The sequence below is a fragment of the Erpetoichthys calabaricus genome, chromosome 4 (assembly GCF_900747795.2).
Source record: "Erpetoichthys calabaricus chromosome 4, fErpCal1.3, whole genome shotgun sequence".
NCBI classification, from domain to species: Eukaryota; Metazoa; Chordata; class Cladistia; order Polypteriformes; family Polypteridae; genus Erpetoichthys; species Erpetoichthys calabaricus.
Window position 1 is genome coordinate 157,215,594 of NC_041397.2, and position 14,947 is coordinate 157,230,540.

A 14,947-nucleotide genomic window follows, 5' to 3' on the forward strand; every position below is an offset into this window, starting at 1 on the left:
TCTTGCCAGTCCCCACATGTTCCTGTATGCTGTTTCTTTTGTATACTCCAGGACATGCAGAGGATAGAATAGTACAGAGCAGTAAGTTCAGCGTTATATGCAATAATCAGATTCAAATGTTAACTGTTCACACACACGAAAGGATAGTCTTTCCTACATTTACAACGTGTGTACCTGTTACAATGTACATGCTTCTCTTTATGCTGTGGTTCCTATTACACACCTGAAAGAAAGAGACAATATATGTGAAAACATCATCGCACTAATGCAATATTATTTGAAAACGAACAGCGTCAGATCGGGTGTGGATTTATGTTGGCGCTATTACTGAAAGAAAAAAAGATCAACATATGCGTTGATCCAGCAGAACTGAATAAGCTCACGCGCTCTAGCATCCCCACCCCCGATCTGACTCTAAGAAACAGCGCAAGTACAGATGCAAACCAAGTGTGATCAAGATTTCCCAGTTCGATCTCACCCACTCCTATATTTGCCGTTTTCAGCACTGAATAAGCTCACACGCTCTAACACCCCCCCCCCCCCACCCCAAAAGAGCAGCTTACTACTGAAAACGGACATAAAATTTATAAATTGTTATGCACTGTAAATCGTTAAGTTTAAAATGTCGATCGCGGTTATTTCTGTTAATTAATTCATGCTTTTTTACTTAGAGTCAGAACAGGAGCTTGTTCAGCTTATTCAGCTTCTGATCTGACTCAAACAGCGCCAGTATAACTTCACACCCAACCTGACGCTGTTCGTTTTCAAATAATATTGCATTACTTCGACGATGTTTTCTGATTGGTACTATTCGTGTCATAAAATGATTTCTTCACATATATTTGTCTCTTTCTTTTTTAAAATGTGCGTTGTAGCACGCAGCAACTGGCCACCTTCATGTTCTTGCGCACACTGAATAAGACAGCGCTATATGCAATCATCAGATTCAAATGTTAACAGTTATATAGCACGGAATGGAAATCAGCAGTTCTTAGCATTGCACCACGCAAGCTGTCATATCAACTGCCTACTGTAACTTGCTTTCTTTTTTCTTCGGTTATATTCTTGAATAAAAGTGCACTTGTTTTATTATACTTTTACATGGGGTAGGGAAGGATCCTGAACACGACTGAGACAATGAAAAGTGAATTAAAAAAAAAATAAACAAAGCTAACCTTTGCAAATATCATAAATTACACCGGCTGTTACAGACTGAAATCAAATGTATCTTTTTATTCTAAAATAGTAAAAATAAGAACACTTCACATCTCATAAGGGAGTCATGCAGGATCGAACTCATGACCTTCTGATTGCCAGTCAGCAACTGATACTGTTGCGCCACGGCGGCAATCATAGTAAACAGGTGTCAATGTCCCACACTAAGGCAGCTTTTTTTGGCGGCGGCTTTTTTTTTTTTTTTTTTGTACCTTTTGTGAAAGTGTTTCTTTGATATTTGGACTTTAGGCTTCATACATTATTTAGTTTATGCCTACATTTTGTCATTTGTTACTAGAATATAAAAAACGTTTCTGTTTTAACAATGTGTTTACACAGATTACTGCAGAAACGCAGCACACATGAAATGCGTGTGTTCCAAATAGCGATTTATTATTTCCATTCTAAAACTCCACTCACTCCCAGATAATCAATCAAGGCATGAGCTGGGAAAAGCTCGTTTACGTTCTAAGTCGGTGGGGGGATGGAATAGCCGGCTGCTGGCAGCATGTCTTTATCAGTACATTTAGATGACAAAAGATGCTGGCAGAGAGGTGAGAACGGTTTTAAGAAGCGATTTAAGGTGGGCCGGATCTACGAGTTTTTTTGTAGGCTCTGGTAATTCTAGTGTTAAATAACAGAATTCCTTTCCATTGCTATGCAGATGATACACATACTGTGCAATTTTTCCACTGAAACATATCAATACAAGTTCTCTTAAAGATCTACTTTACTGGAATGTCAGGAAGACATTAAAATATGAATGTCACTAAATTTTCTAAGTTTAAATGACAGAAAATGTGTGTTTTGGACCTTCTGATCTTTCTTGTACTCCTACAGTTAATCTTGGCTTTTGACAACCCACTGTAAACCCTTTGCAAAAAAAAAACTTGGGTGTGATTTTTGATAATGCCCTCAATTTTGATAAACAAATTAACTCCACTGTGAAAGCTTGATTCTATCGGCTCAGGGTATTAGCTAAGGTCAAGCCCTTAATTAGATTAACAGAAAATATGCAATATGCATCAGAAAATTAGACTGGTGCATAAAATTTGGGCACCTCAACAAAGATATTACATCAATACTTAGTTGAGCCTCCTTTTGCAAATATAACAGCCTCTAGACGCCTCCTATAGCTTTTGATGAGTGTCTGGATTATGGCTGGAGGTACTTTTGACCATTCTTCCATACAAAATATCTCCAGTTCAGTTAAATTTGATGGCTGCCGAGCATGGACAGCCTGCTTCAAATCATCCCATAGATTTTCGATTTATTAAGTCAGGGGACTGTGACGGCCATTCCAGAACATTGTACTTCTCCCTCTGCATGAATCCCTTTGTATATTTCGAACTGTGTTTTGGGTCAGTCTTGTTGGAATATCCAACCCCTGCGTAACTTCAACTTTGTGACAGATGCTTGAACATTATCCTGAAGAATTTGTTGATACTGGGTTGAATCCATCCGACCCTCAACTTTAACAAGGTCTCCAGTCCCTGAACTAGCCACACAGCATGATGGAACCTCCACCAAATTTGACAGTAGGTAGCAGGTGTTTTTCTTCCGCCATGCAAAGTGCTTCTTGTTATGACCAAATAACTCAATTTTTGACTCATCAGTCCAAAGCACTTTGTTCTAAAATGAATCTGGCTTGCCTAAATGATCATTTGCATACAACAAGTGATTCTGTTTGTGGCGTGAATTCAGAAAGGGCTTCTTTCTCATCACCCTGCCATACAGATGCACTGAATTGTAGAACGATGTACAGATACACCATCTGCAGCAAGATGTTCTTGCAGGTCTTTGGAGGTGATCTGTGGGTTGTCTGTAACCATTCTCACAATCCTGCGCATATGCCGCTCCTGTATTTTTCTTGGCCTGCCATACCTGCTGGGTTTAACAGCAACTGTGTCTGTGGCCTTCCATTTTCTGATTACATTCCTTACAGATGAAACTGACAGTTTAAACCTCTGAGATAGCTTTTTGTAGCCTTCCCCTAAACCATGATACTGAACAATCTTTGTTTTCAGATCTTTTGAGAGTTGCTTTGAGGATCCCATGCTGTCACTCTTCAGAGGAGAGTCAAAGGGAAGCACAACTTGCAGTTGACCACTTTAAATACCTTTTCTCATGAATCTAACCAATTTGGTGTTGCAAGTAATCAGTATTGAGCAGTTACATGCATTCAAATCAGCAAAATTACAAGGGTGCCCACATTTTTGCACAGCCAGTTTTTCACATTAATTTCTTACAACTAAATACTGCTTCACTAAAAATCTTTGTTTGGAAAACACCCCAGTACTCAGATGTTCCTAGGAAATGAAAGACATACCACGGTTATCTTTTTTTATTGTGAGTAAATTATTATGCAGGCTGAGAGGGGTTCCCAAACTTATTCATATGACTGTATATGTATATTAATTGATGTATTTAAGAAAGCCATACCGCACTTGCTCTATAAATAAAATCAACTTGAATACTCAAAATGAAAATAAGTAAATATTCAAAAGACTTTAATTATATGTACATTTTGTATTTTTTTTTTTTTTTTTACACTGTCTTTGTTTTTGCTGTGGCCGGTTTGGCCATTAAAAAAAAAATTTGAGCACAAAAAAAAAAAAACACACAAAACAAATATGAACCATCAAAAAGCTGAGCAGCTGCACACTTTAAAAAGGAAACCATTGTATTGCCATCTTGTTTGGTCTAGTACTGACGGCTCAGTAATCATGTCTTTAATCGCTGTTCAGCATGAAAGCACTATCCCTCACGTCTGTCATTCAACTTTCCTGTACCCTCACAAAAAGTACTTTTCCCTGAGCTCCACCATAACCCTGAAACCCATTCCTCAACTGTAGGACAAGGTGGGCACTGCCCATTCTGCTGGGTTTTTAGTGGTACACCAGACCTGCTAAGACTGATTTGAAAGGGATGCACAAATGATCCCCCAACTTGCATTCTAAGAGATAGTTACTGGACTCCAGTTCATACCAATTTAGGCCTGTACTTAATTTGATAACAGGTATAAATCAGAGTTGAACCGACATTTTTACAATGGCCTCTTCAAACCAAAACTTGCTCGAACCCTTTCAGGCCAGACAGAATAAAATTCCACAAATAACTGATTTTATATTGATTTTGTGACTTTAATTCCATCATGAGAGGAGAATGCCACAGAACACAGAAAGGTAAGGTAAAAAGTAGGAGTCTTACCAAACTAATTACTGATATTGTGAAAGGCAAAACTGATAAACAGAAGTTAAATCTCCTTTTTCCTACATAGCTGTCCTTGCAGCAGGCAGATACATCACAATAAATTTGTAGTACTGGGTACCAGCTGAGTGCTACAAATGAGACATGCCTTGCAGAGGCACAAAAGGTTAAAGAAAGTAGTAAAGCGCTGTACCAGCATGTGTGGCTTGTAAGGATTTAGGCTCATTTTAAGACTTACTGCCCTGATAAGGATCAAGAGGAATAAGGGCAAGTTAGAAAGAAAAGCAAAAGACCAAGCAGGTAGAAGGTGGAACAGCTTTATTATTTTGGAGGTGTCTAATGGGAAGCAGCAGTATACCATTTATATTGCAACATTCAGAATCAAAAGCCAGTTGACACCTGTTTATTCATCTGGATAAGCAGCTTATGTGTGGCTTACAAGATTGACACATTATCAAGTCAGGGTCTGCATAATCTGCCTACTTTTTTTCCCTTTAGAAAAGTAATTTTAATAAAGGTGGCCTGAATATCTTTAATTACACCTCATTATTTTAAACATGTAGTAAAAGAGCAGCAATGCAAGACTGAGACTAATCTTAGGACACGGCGTGTTGGCCAAGTAACTGCTGTTTAACAGTATAGTGGAAATGGGGTGGGGGATGGAGAAGGGGTCTGGTTGTTAGTTTTACTAAAGACAAAAACAAGTTAACCATTCAAAACTACCAAAAGGTCAATTAGTGCTGGGCGGTATACTGGTTCATACCAAAAACCGCTTTTTATTTTTGTTATGAGATGGATTTTCTTATACCGGAACACCGGTTTAAATAGTCTAAACAACATTCGGAACGTGGCGCAGCGGGAAACTGTTTAAGGGGGGGACCTTTTTCACTGCTGCACCTCTAAACAGGCATACAATGGAGAACATGCATTAGTGGAGGTACTGAGTGGTGAAAATGGACAGAGAACATTCCTAAACGGAAGCTGTAGCAGACGATAAAGTTGAACATGATGACACATAAGACCTTTTGACAAAAAAAAGATGCCGTGTATCTTGTCTGAAGATACAGTACTTTGGTTTTAAAAGGTCAGATGTGGACCATTATGTTCAAATGTGTGAATACTGTTTCTATACTACTGGATAATACTGCAAGCCAAGTTGTACTTGTTTTATTTATTTTTTTTCAATACTGTATAATGTATCTGGTTACTGTGTAATAGTGTGACGATACCGGCCCCCTACAGACTCCCTCTTCCCACATGGGAGTCTGTTGAACCAACACCGTTGATAGTTATGACCGAGATGAGCTGAGAAATCTCATTGAAGCCAGGGGATGGTGGAAAGTGCTCAAGTGCTTTTGTTAAAAACAGTCAAAATTAAAACCAAGTGTGTCCATTGTGTAGTGTTCAGAAAAATACAGTACCCAAATAAATAGCAAATCCATAAAACCAGTGAAACGTGGAAATAAAATCCATAATAAATAAATCTGTTAAAATAGAGGTTAAAATGCAGTCTCTCTCCTCGCCCGATTGCAGCACACCACCTTCTGTCTCCATAGCTCACCCTTCACTGGCGTTGCTGGCGGATCCTTTTCAGCACGAACTGCTTTCTGCTAACCCCTGTCTTGCTTGCTGCCACACTGTGCAGCCAGACCGTCCGAGGTCGGCACACCTCCCGTCTTCCTTCGCACTCACTCAGTCGCTCCTCAGATCCATTGGGAGGTCTTAACATTTCTCTCGCCCCACTCTACACGCTTAGTCAGTGGGGTGAACCAGCCCCTAGATCGCCTCAGCCTGCGCTCCCTCACAGAGCCCCAGCTCGTGCTACCTTAACCTTCCTGGTGTCTGGATCGTCTCCCATGGCTGCCTTTTCCCTTCTTTAACCTCCTTGTGTTCTATCTTTTCTTTTTTCCTTCCCCCTATCCTGCCAGCCCATAAATATACGTCTCCGTGGGCGCAGCGCCTTAGTCACATGCCGCAGTAAGCCGATCAAGCAATTGAGAACGATCGGGTGCGACTCGCCCCAATCACCTCATCCCCGTGGTCGTGCATTCGCGCCCACAGAGACGGACACCACGAACTGGATTTATAAAATGACCTTTTTTTTTGAAGCCGCGGACCCACTATACCACAAATAGTATTATAAATGCAAGTTGCAGTTTTATTATTTATGTATATGGCTTAGTTTGAAGCATGGTCCATATTAATGCAATTTGCCTTAATGACGGTTCAGTTGGTAAAGGTGTCATCACCAAGTTGCACTTGTTTTATTTTACTTTATTTTGGTGAACACTGTGTAATGTACCTGGGCTTGAAGTTTTGAAGTAATAGTATTAGTACTGGAAGTTGCACTATTATTTATTTTATTGTTATTATTTGTTTAAATATTATGCAGTTTAATGATGGTAAAGTTGTTTAAAAAGTCACTTTAACGTGTCAGTGGACACTTGTTAACATTAACAGAAAGTGTAGTTGGTTTTCAAAAAATATGTACTATTTATTCCTTTTCTACGACATGTTCAGTGCAATACAACTTTTGACAAGCATCTCTGGATATTTTACTAAGTCTAAATGCTTCTTTGGATGGTTGACAATATGTTGTCAAATTTTTAGTTTAAGTTGTTTGCAAAATTTTTTCAATTAAAAGGCTCTATATTTTGACTGCAACTGTCATGCAATGTGATTCCTTCTCTTTATTAGTTCCCCCCTCCTTGAAAACTATCACGTTATGGGGCCATGCAAACCTGTATTAATACTTGTGTGCACATTAAAATGTTTTTTTTGTACAATGTACAATTCTCATGACAGTGGAATAGGTTATTCTTAGTTATTACTTAGTAGTAATTGCAGTGGAAAATGTGGTTAACTCATGCATGGGAAAAAAATACCATTTAATACCGTGAAACCGGTACAATTTTGAAAAATACCGTGATATAGAATTTTGGTCATACCGCCCAGCACTAGTGCTGTGTACCCACAGTATGGTCACTTTCGTAGACCACTCCTCAATGCTGAGTAGAGTAGCTCTTTTATAAATAAACTCCTATTCATTCCTGTGTGACATTATTCTGTATATTCGGTTGCTCCATTTGTGAAACACATGCAAACTCATGTACGAGGTCTGTCTGGAAAAAGTCTAGCCATCGTTAATATAATGAGAACAGTTTGCATGGTATCAATATAATCTGGAAGCCAAGGAAATTGGAATGTAATGTGCATGCGTGAGTAAAGATGACTTTGGACTATTTGGTGGGGGTGCTAGACGCCATTCAGTGAGCATCTGTGGCCGTCACATTCAGAATGACTAAGCGAGTAGAGCAACAAATCTGCATCAGATTTTGCATTTAAGCTTGAACATTCATCCATAGAAACTATTTGGATGATTCATAAGGACTTTGGGGATGATGCACTGAGTGGTGAAACCTCAAATCACCCAGGTGACTCCACCCCCCTACAGTTTGGTGCCCTGCAACTTCGGACTTTTCCCAAAACTAAAGTCGCCTCTGAAAGGAAACATTTCAGACTGACCAAGATTCAGAAAAATACGATGAGGCAGCTGATGGAGATTCCAACTAAGGATTTTGCAGAGTGTTTTGAACAGTGGAAGAGATGCTGGGAGAACTATGTGAGGTTTCTAAGGTGCCTACTTTAAAGGGAACTAAGGCGTTATTATCTTATGTACAATGTTCTTTGTGTCTTCTTCAATAAATGTATCTGTTACATGGTTGGATACTCTCTGGACAGACCTCGTAGAAGAGAAGCTTCAAATAACATTATGGGTTCGAACTTTCACATACACAAAACTATACCAGCAAAAAAATGTTCTTTCCATTTCTTCTAGGTAAATTTTCTGTGGGCCTTGCATTTGAAGAGTTACCATGCAAATCATGCATAGTGTGTATTGTGTTTTTTTTTTTTTTTGGTGTCATTTGTATGCCATTTGTATGTGTGTGTGTGTGTGTGCCAGCCAGCCAGCCAGCCAGCCAGCATTTTACTCTGTTAAATTTATATCAAACTTGAGGCTCCACACTCTTCAACATACAGGCAAAGATTTCAGAATCATGTGGTTTCCAGTTTTACAGGGAATTTACAGGGAAGCCATATTATTGCTAAGCTGCAAGAGAGCTAAGCATTACAATTCAGTGTTTATCCAAGCTGTAATACTCCAAATATATTTAAATACTGACCATTTTGCTTGCTCTCTTCCTGCAGATTTACTGTAATAAAAAATGTAATTGAAATTGTCTTCCAACAGTTTCTCAGTTTTATTTTTTTTTAACTACTTTTAAGGGGAAAATGGAGTGGTGTTTGCAGTGTCCTTGAGCTTGCCTGCATTTTCCCCTGTTACTCCTAAATTCAAAAGACTTAATCAGAGACTGAAATTCTTAATTGGTATGGTATGAGATTGTCTGTCTGTGTGGTTTTACTTTGTGATGTAAATTCATGATACTTATTTTAATAAAACCTGCTCCATTTTATTGGTACAAGTGACAAATTTGAGTTTTAAAATGTACTCTAATTTTACAAATACTTTTGATTTGCTTTGTCTTTTTTCTGTTTAGAACCTCTCTTGAACCTCACTAAGGAACAGCAATGAGGAAGTGTCACTGTATAGAGCCAGTTGTTGCAATTTATTCTTTTGCCAATTTCATGGCATACCCACTTTTGCAACAATTTGTTTATCAGCGGTTATGGGAGGAACGCAGCAACTCAAGCTTGCCTGCCTCTGTGAATTCTTCACATTGCACAGTACAAAATAACTCCTCAAGCACTGTACAGGTGTGTAACTTTGTGACACTTTGGCATGTTGTTATCGTGGTTAATATGGATTTTTCCAGTGCAGACTTAGTGTATATTATAAAACCAGCTTTTTGTTTCTCTGACAAAGATGTTCACAATGCATATTACTTCAATACTATATTCTTTAAACTCATTTTCAAGTTGTTGTATAATCTTTGCTTTTTATATTCAGCACTTCAAAAGGATAAGCAGTATGTATGTATGTAGTTTATATCCATGTATTTAGTAAGAGTTTAATTTGTTTTATTCAATTTAAAAGTATAATGAACTAATTTACATTCACAAAAATGTAAGCAGAAATGGTCAACTTATTGAACCATCCATCCTTATTCTGAACACAGTTAATATAATGTAATTTCTGCTTTATCTACTATATGTATAAATATGCAAATAACCAGTGCTTATGTTTAAGTGGTTAGTGGACAGTTTTCAGATGTTATTCTGTTTTAACTTATTTTATTTCCTAGTACGTTAACGTTTTGTCTTTTCAGAGAGAGAATTTTTTTGGAAGGCTCTTTGTTGGCATTGTTAACTTTTTAATCTTTTCTTGCTGACAGATATAAAATTAGAAAAATGTACCTATGTTGTGCCAGATACTTTAAGGAGCTTGGCAGCAGTTTCTCACATTAATAAGAGCATCTCTTCTAAAGTTAAAGGTGTCTAAATCTCTATTAGCTACTGTGGGGTATGGGTAGCAGATGTGATGTCTCTTTGGAATCTAAACCGTTTTTGAACACTGAGTGAACAGTTCTATGTATTATTATTATAAACAGTGTTTTATGGAGGCTAAGTTTTAAAGTAGTGACTTCCTTAAACATGTGAGCAAGAGAGTTGGGCTGCAGTGGCGGATTTAAGCATTGTTGACATGGACAGCTGCCCAGGTTGTCATCTTGCCAGGGCAAAAAAAAAAAACAAAGATCGTTAGGGCATGCACTCCATAAAGTGCATGGTATGTGCACAGAGGGGCACCACTTATAAAGTGAAGGGGAGCATGTCCTGTAAATTCCACAGTATGCACACAGAGACGCTGTTGGTGTTGCTGAAGGGAAATGTGCTCCAGACACCAAAGTGGAGGTAGGGGTTAATGGACCAAAGATTGTCCAAGTCTAATAGTACAGATTGCCCAATATGGACACTGAGGGGTGTTGTCTAACCCTCTCCCAAGAGATTTCACTAAATTAAATTCCTACACTTTTTCTCTATGGTGATTGTTCGAGATAGAAAAAGCAACCCACTTGCTATTCAGCTGCAAATTCAGTTTTTGTAGCATTTTGGCAAACATGAATTATGAATTCAGGCTGGAAAAGATGAGGCATTGCTTTGAAAGTGAGCAAATCTGTTGTGCATGGATTTGTTTACACAGGTTTTGTCCAGCACACTTTAGTCTTTACACCCAATTCCTCAGTGAGTTTCCATCTAATTGTGCATGATTAACTTTTTTTTTTTTTTTTTTTTTTTAACATTTGAATACCAGAAATGTGTCATTTATCAAATACCAAATAGGTTGAATAGGCATAGAGTTTGGAATGCATTTAGAATATTATAATTGGGCGCAGCTCTACCAGTGACCAGCAGCAGGCCTTGGTCTAAAGTCTTTTAATTTTTTGCAATTCATTTTTAATCATGGGTTCGTTTTCTGAATGGGGATAAAGGAATAGAGGGTACAAATATTGTTATTGAGTCTTTTCATTAGAACAATCTAGATCAAAACGGGCAATTCAGCCCAACAAAGCTTGCCAGTCCTGTCCACTTAATTCTTCCAAAATTAGCATGAAGCATAGTTTTGAAAGTCTCTAAAATCTACTACAGTGGAACCTCGAGATACGATCACCTCTGTATACGAGAAATTCAAAATACGAGGAAAGTATGAGCGAAAAATTCAGATCTAAATACGAGCATTGGCTCACGTAACGAGCCATGAGCCAGGCTGTGGGTATAGCTCGCGGCTTAGCGAGGGGGCGTGGTAGCTGTAGCGAGCCGCAGGGCGATCTGCGGTGTCTGCGTTTCTCACCTAAGTGCACAGGTGGGAAACTGCCCACATCCGTGATTTGTCCTGTGGCTGATGGGCTGGGCAGGGTTGCCACCCGTCTTTTAAAATACGGAATCGTCCCGTATTTGAGAATGAAATTGCGCGTCCCGTTTTGAATCAATACGTATGCGTCCCTTATTTTTTTGTATTAAAAGTGGTAACCCTAGCAGCTGCCATGTCTTCCCCGCATATATAGAGAAGCGCGAGCCGGTTAAGGGGGAGAAGAAGTAAAAGAAAAGAGAGGAGAGAGAACGGAGGTTGCAGGAGGAGGCAGGAATCTGCAGCAGTAGGAAGTCGGTGCGAGAGAGCGAGCGAGTACAGGCTCGCGTGTAGCTGAACAGGCGAGCCAAACAGCTGAAGCAGGACGGTGTAGAGAAGGTCAGCTGCATTAAGTGTCTCGCCTGTTGCAGAGCCCGCATGGGAGAAGCAGGTGAGACGCTAACAGAGAAGAAGCACCGGGGATTGTCATCTGTTTTTTTGAAGACTGCTTCCTGTTGACGTTTTAACCTCGTGTTAAAGGATTGTTATTCTTATGTACTTTAAACCTCCACTTCACAACTGTTTTAAGGATTATTTATTTAAAGATTTATTGAATGCTCTACTGCACTTTGGACACCTGTTTTGATTCTTTTAATAATCAGTTATATTATTTACCAGTGTTATTTATTAAAGGTAGACTACAGTATATATAATTTATCAGTGTTATTTGTTAGGAAAATTGATTTTTATGTTAATATATTTGGGATGCGAAACGGATTAACTGGATTTCCATTATTTTCAATGGGGACGTTTGTTCTAGATACGAGAAATTCGCTATACAAGCTCAGTGCTGGAACGAATTAAACTCGTATCTAGAGGTTCCACTGTACTTGGCAACTTGTTCCATGTATTTACCCTGGACAAATTTCCAGCTGTGTCCCCATGTTCTTGATGAATTCATGTTAAAGTAACAGTCTTGATCCTCTGTACTAATTCCATTCATAGTTTTGAACACAGCAATCATTTTTCCTCTTAATGTTATTTTGCTTAATCTGAATAGTCTCAACACTTTTAATGTTTCCTCATACTTCTTCTTCTTTAGTCCTGGAATAAGCCTAGTTGCTCTTTTCTGGACTTTTTCCAGCACTGCCATGTCCTTTTTATAGTCTGGAGGCCAAAACTGTGCATAGTACTTGAGATGAGGTCTAACCAGTGTATTATAAAGCTTAAGCATAACTTACTTGGACTTGTACTCTACTCATTGTACTATATAACCTAACATTCTGTTATCCTTCTCAATGGCTTCTGAATACTTTCTGGCAGTTGATAGTGTTAAGTCTACTATGACTCCCAAAGCCTTCTCATAAGGTGTACATTTGAATCAGCAGCTCTTGTGGAAGGTTGAACTTCCTCAGCTGTTGCAGGAAGTACATTTGCTGTTGTGCCTTTTTTATAATGGATCCCACATTGTTTTCCCATTTCAAATCTCTGGAGGTTAGATCATAGAAATGTGAAGGTTTTCACAACTTTCACAGCAGTATTAAATATGGAGAGGGGGGATAGTATTGTGGAACCTCCCCTAAAATCCACTGTCAACTCCACAGTTTTGAGAGTGTTTAGTTTCAGATTGTTATGACTACACCAAAGGGCCAGCTGCTCAACCTCCCATCTTTATGCAGACTAGTCACCATTCCCGATGAACCCAATGATGGTTGTGTCATCTAAATATTTGATAAGTTTGACAGAGGGGTCCTAGGAGGTGTAGTCATTTGTGTAGAGGGAGAAGAGCAGTGCGGAAAGCACACATCTCTGGGGGGCACCCGTGTGGATTGTACGATAGCTGGATGTGAGTTTTCCCAGTTTTACCTACTGTTTTCTAATGGTCAGGAAATTGGTTCATCCATTGACAGGAGGAGACAGGGATGTAAAGCTGGGTGAGTTTCGAGTGGAGGAGTTCCGGGATTATTGTGTTGAATGCAGAGCTGAAGTCCACAAATGGAATCCTTGCATATGTCCCTGGGTTGTCAAGATGTTGCAGGAAGTAGTGCAGACCCATGTTGTCTGCATCATCCACTGATTGGTTCACTTGGTAAGCAAACTGAAGGGGTTCCAACAAGGGAGCTGTGATGTCTTTCAGGTGAGCTAACACCAGTCTTTCAAAGCTCTTCATGACCACAGATGTCACAGCAATAGGCCTGTAGTCATTCAGTCCTGTTACACTGGATTTTTTGGGGACTGATGTGATTGTGGATTGTTTGAAGTATAAGGGAAGTTCACACAATACCAATGATTTGTTGAAAATACAAGTAAAGACAGGGGCCAGTTGATCAGCACAGATTTTTAAACAGGAGGGTGAGACCCCATCCAGACTTGTTGCTTTCTTGGTGTGTTGTCCTTTGAAGAGCCGACGGACATCCTCTTCAGATTATTCATCTTTTCAGCATAACTCTCTTTTTAGCCAATCTGAATTCTTTTCTCAGTGTGTTGCTTACCTGTTCTGTCACCAATTCTATAGGCAAGTTCCTTAGCTTAACAAAGCTGCTTGAGTTTTGTAGCGAACCAAGGTTTACTGTTAAATTTTAACTAGGTCTTGGTAGAGACACGCATATCTTCACAAAAAGCTAACATAAAATGTTACTGTGTCTGTCAATTCATCTAAATTAGTAGCAGTATCTTCAAAGACACCTCAGTCCATACAGTCAAAGCAGACTTGCAGCTTCAACTTTGCCTCATTAGTCCACCTTCTCACTGTATTAATCACAGGTTTAGCAGATTTTAACTTACTCCTATAGGTTGGGAGCAAATGAATCAAACAGTGACCAGTGAAGCCTTAAACTGCACAGGGGCCTCACAATAGGCATGTTTTAACACTGTATAGCAATGATCCAGTGTGTTTCTGTCTTTGGTAGGGCACGTTATGTGCAGCATACATTTGGGAAGTTCCTGGCTATGGGTTGCCTTATTAAAATCCCCATATAACAATCAGAAGGGCGTTCAAATGATTTTTCTCCTTGCTTGTGATAATGCTCTGATCATGCAGTTTCTGTAGTGCCGCACTCACGCAGGCTTGAGGTGGGACATAGACATTAACTATTATTAACTCATTATTCAAATAAGGAAACCTCCCATGGTTAATACAAAGGACTACAGTTAACAAAAAAGCGTTTCTAAGTCAGGACAGCACGTTTTACTTAACACCGTGACATCAGTACACTTAACCTTCATTGCTATAAAGACAGATTCCACCTCCTTTTCCTTTCACTGATGTCTCCAATGCGCAGTCCGCCCTGTAAAGTTGAAAGCCAGGCAGGTGTAATACCGAGCCCGCTATGGAATCATTTTATCTAGGTTTCTATTAAACACAGAGCAGAAGAAACTGAAAAGTCCTTGTGAGTTTTGTTGAAGGGTAACAGTTCATCCATTTTATTATCTAGAGAGCAGAAGGTCACCAGCTGTAAACTTGGGAGCACCGTTCGAAAACCTTGGTGTTTCAGCCTAATGAAAGCACCAGCAGGCTTCCCCTTTTTGCAATACCTGTGTCTGCATCTGCTGCCGACAACTGCTGCTCCACCAACTAAGTTGGGGAGCATGCACTGGTACAGTGCGTTGCCGCACCCACTACACAACAAAACCACTTCGGATCCATGTTGGCAACCCCCCCAGGCAGGCACGTGGTCCAGTCCCACCCTCCGGAAATTACCCTCTATCTGCCACAGC

The 14,947-nt window shown here is 39.4% G+C and overlaps 1 protein-coding gene across 2 annotated transcripts in view; it reads left to right on the forward strand.

Annotated features, from left to right (window-relative positions):
- Positions 1-14,947, forward strand: part of LOC114650330 (solute carrier family 46 member 3) — a 215,030-nt gene that overhangs the window by 75,326 nt on the left and 124,757 nt on the right. For both annotated transcript variants that reach the window (XM_051925748.1, XM_051925747.1), the window contains exon 2: positions 8,985-9,201. In XM_051925748.1, coding sequence (XP_051781708.1) covers positions 9,016-9,201 — 186 coding nt within the window. In that variant the 5' untranslated portion in view covers positions 8,985-9,015. The remainder of the gene's footprint in view (positions 1-8,984; positions 9,202-14,947) is intronic.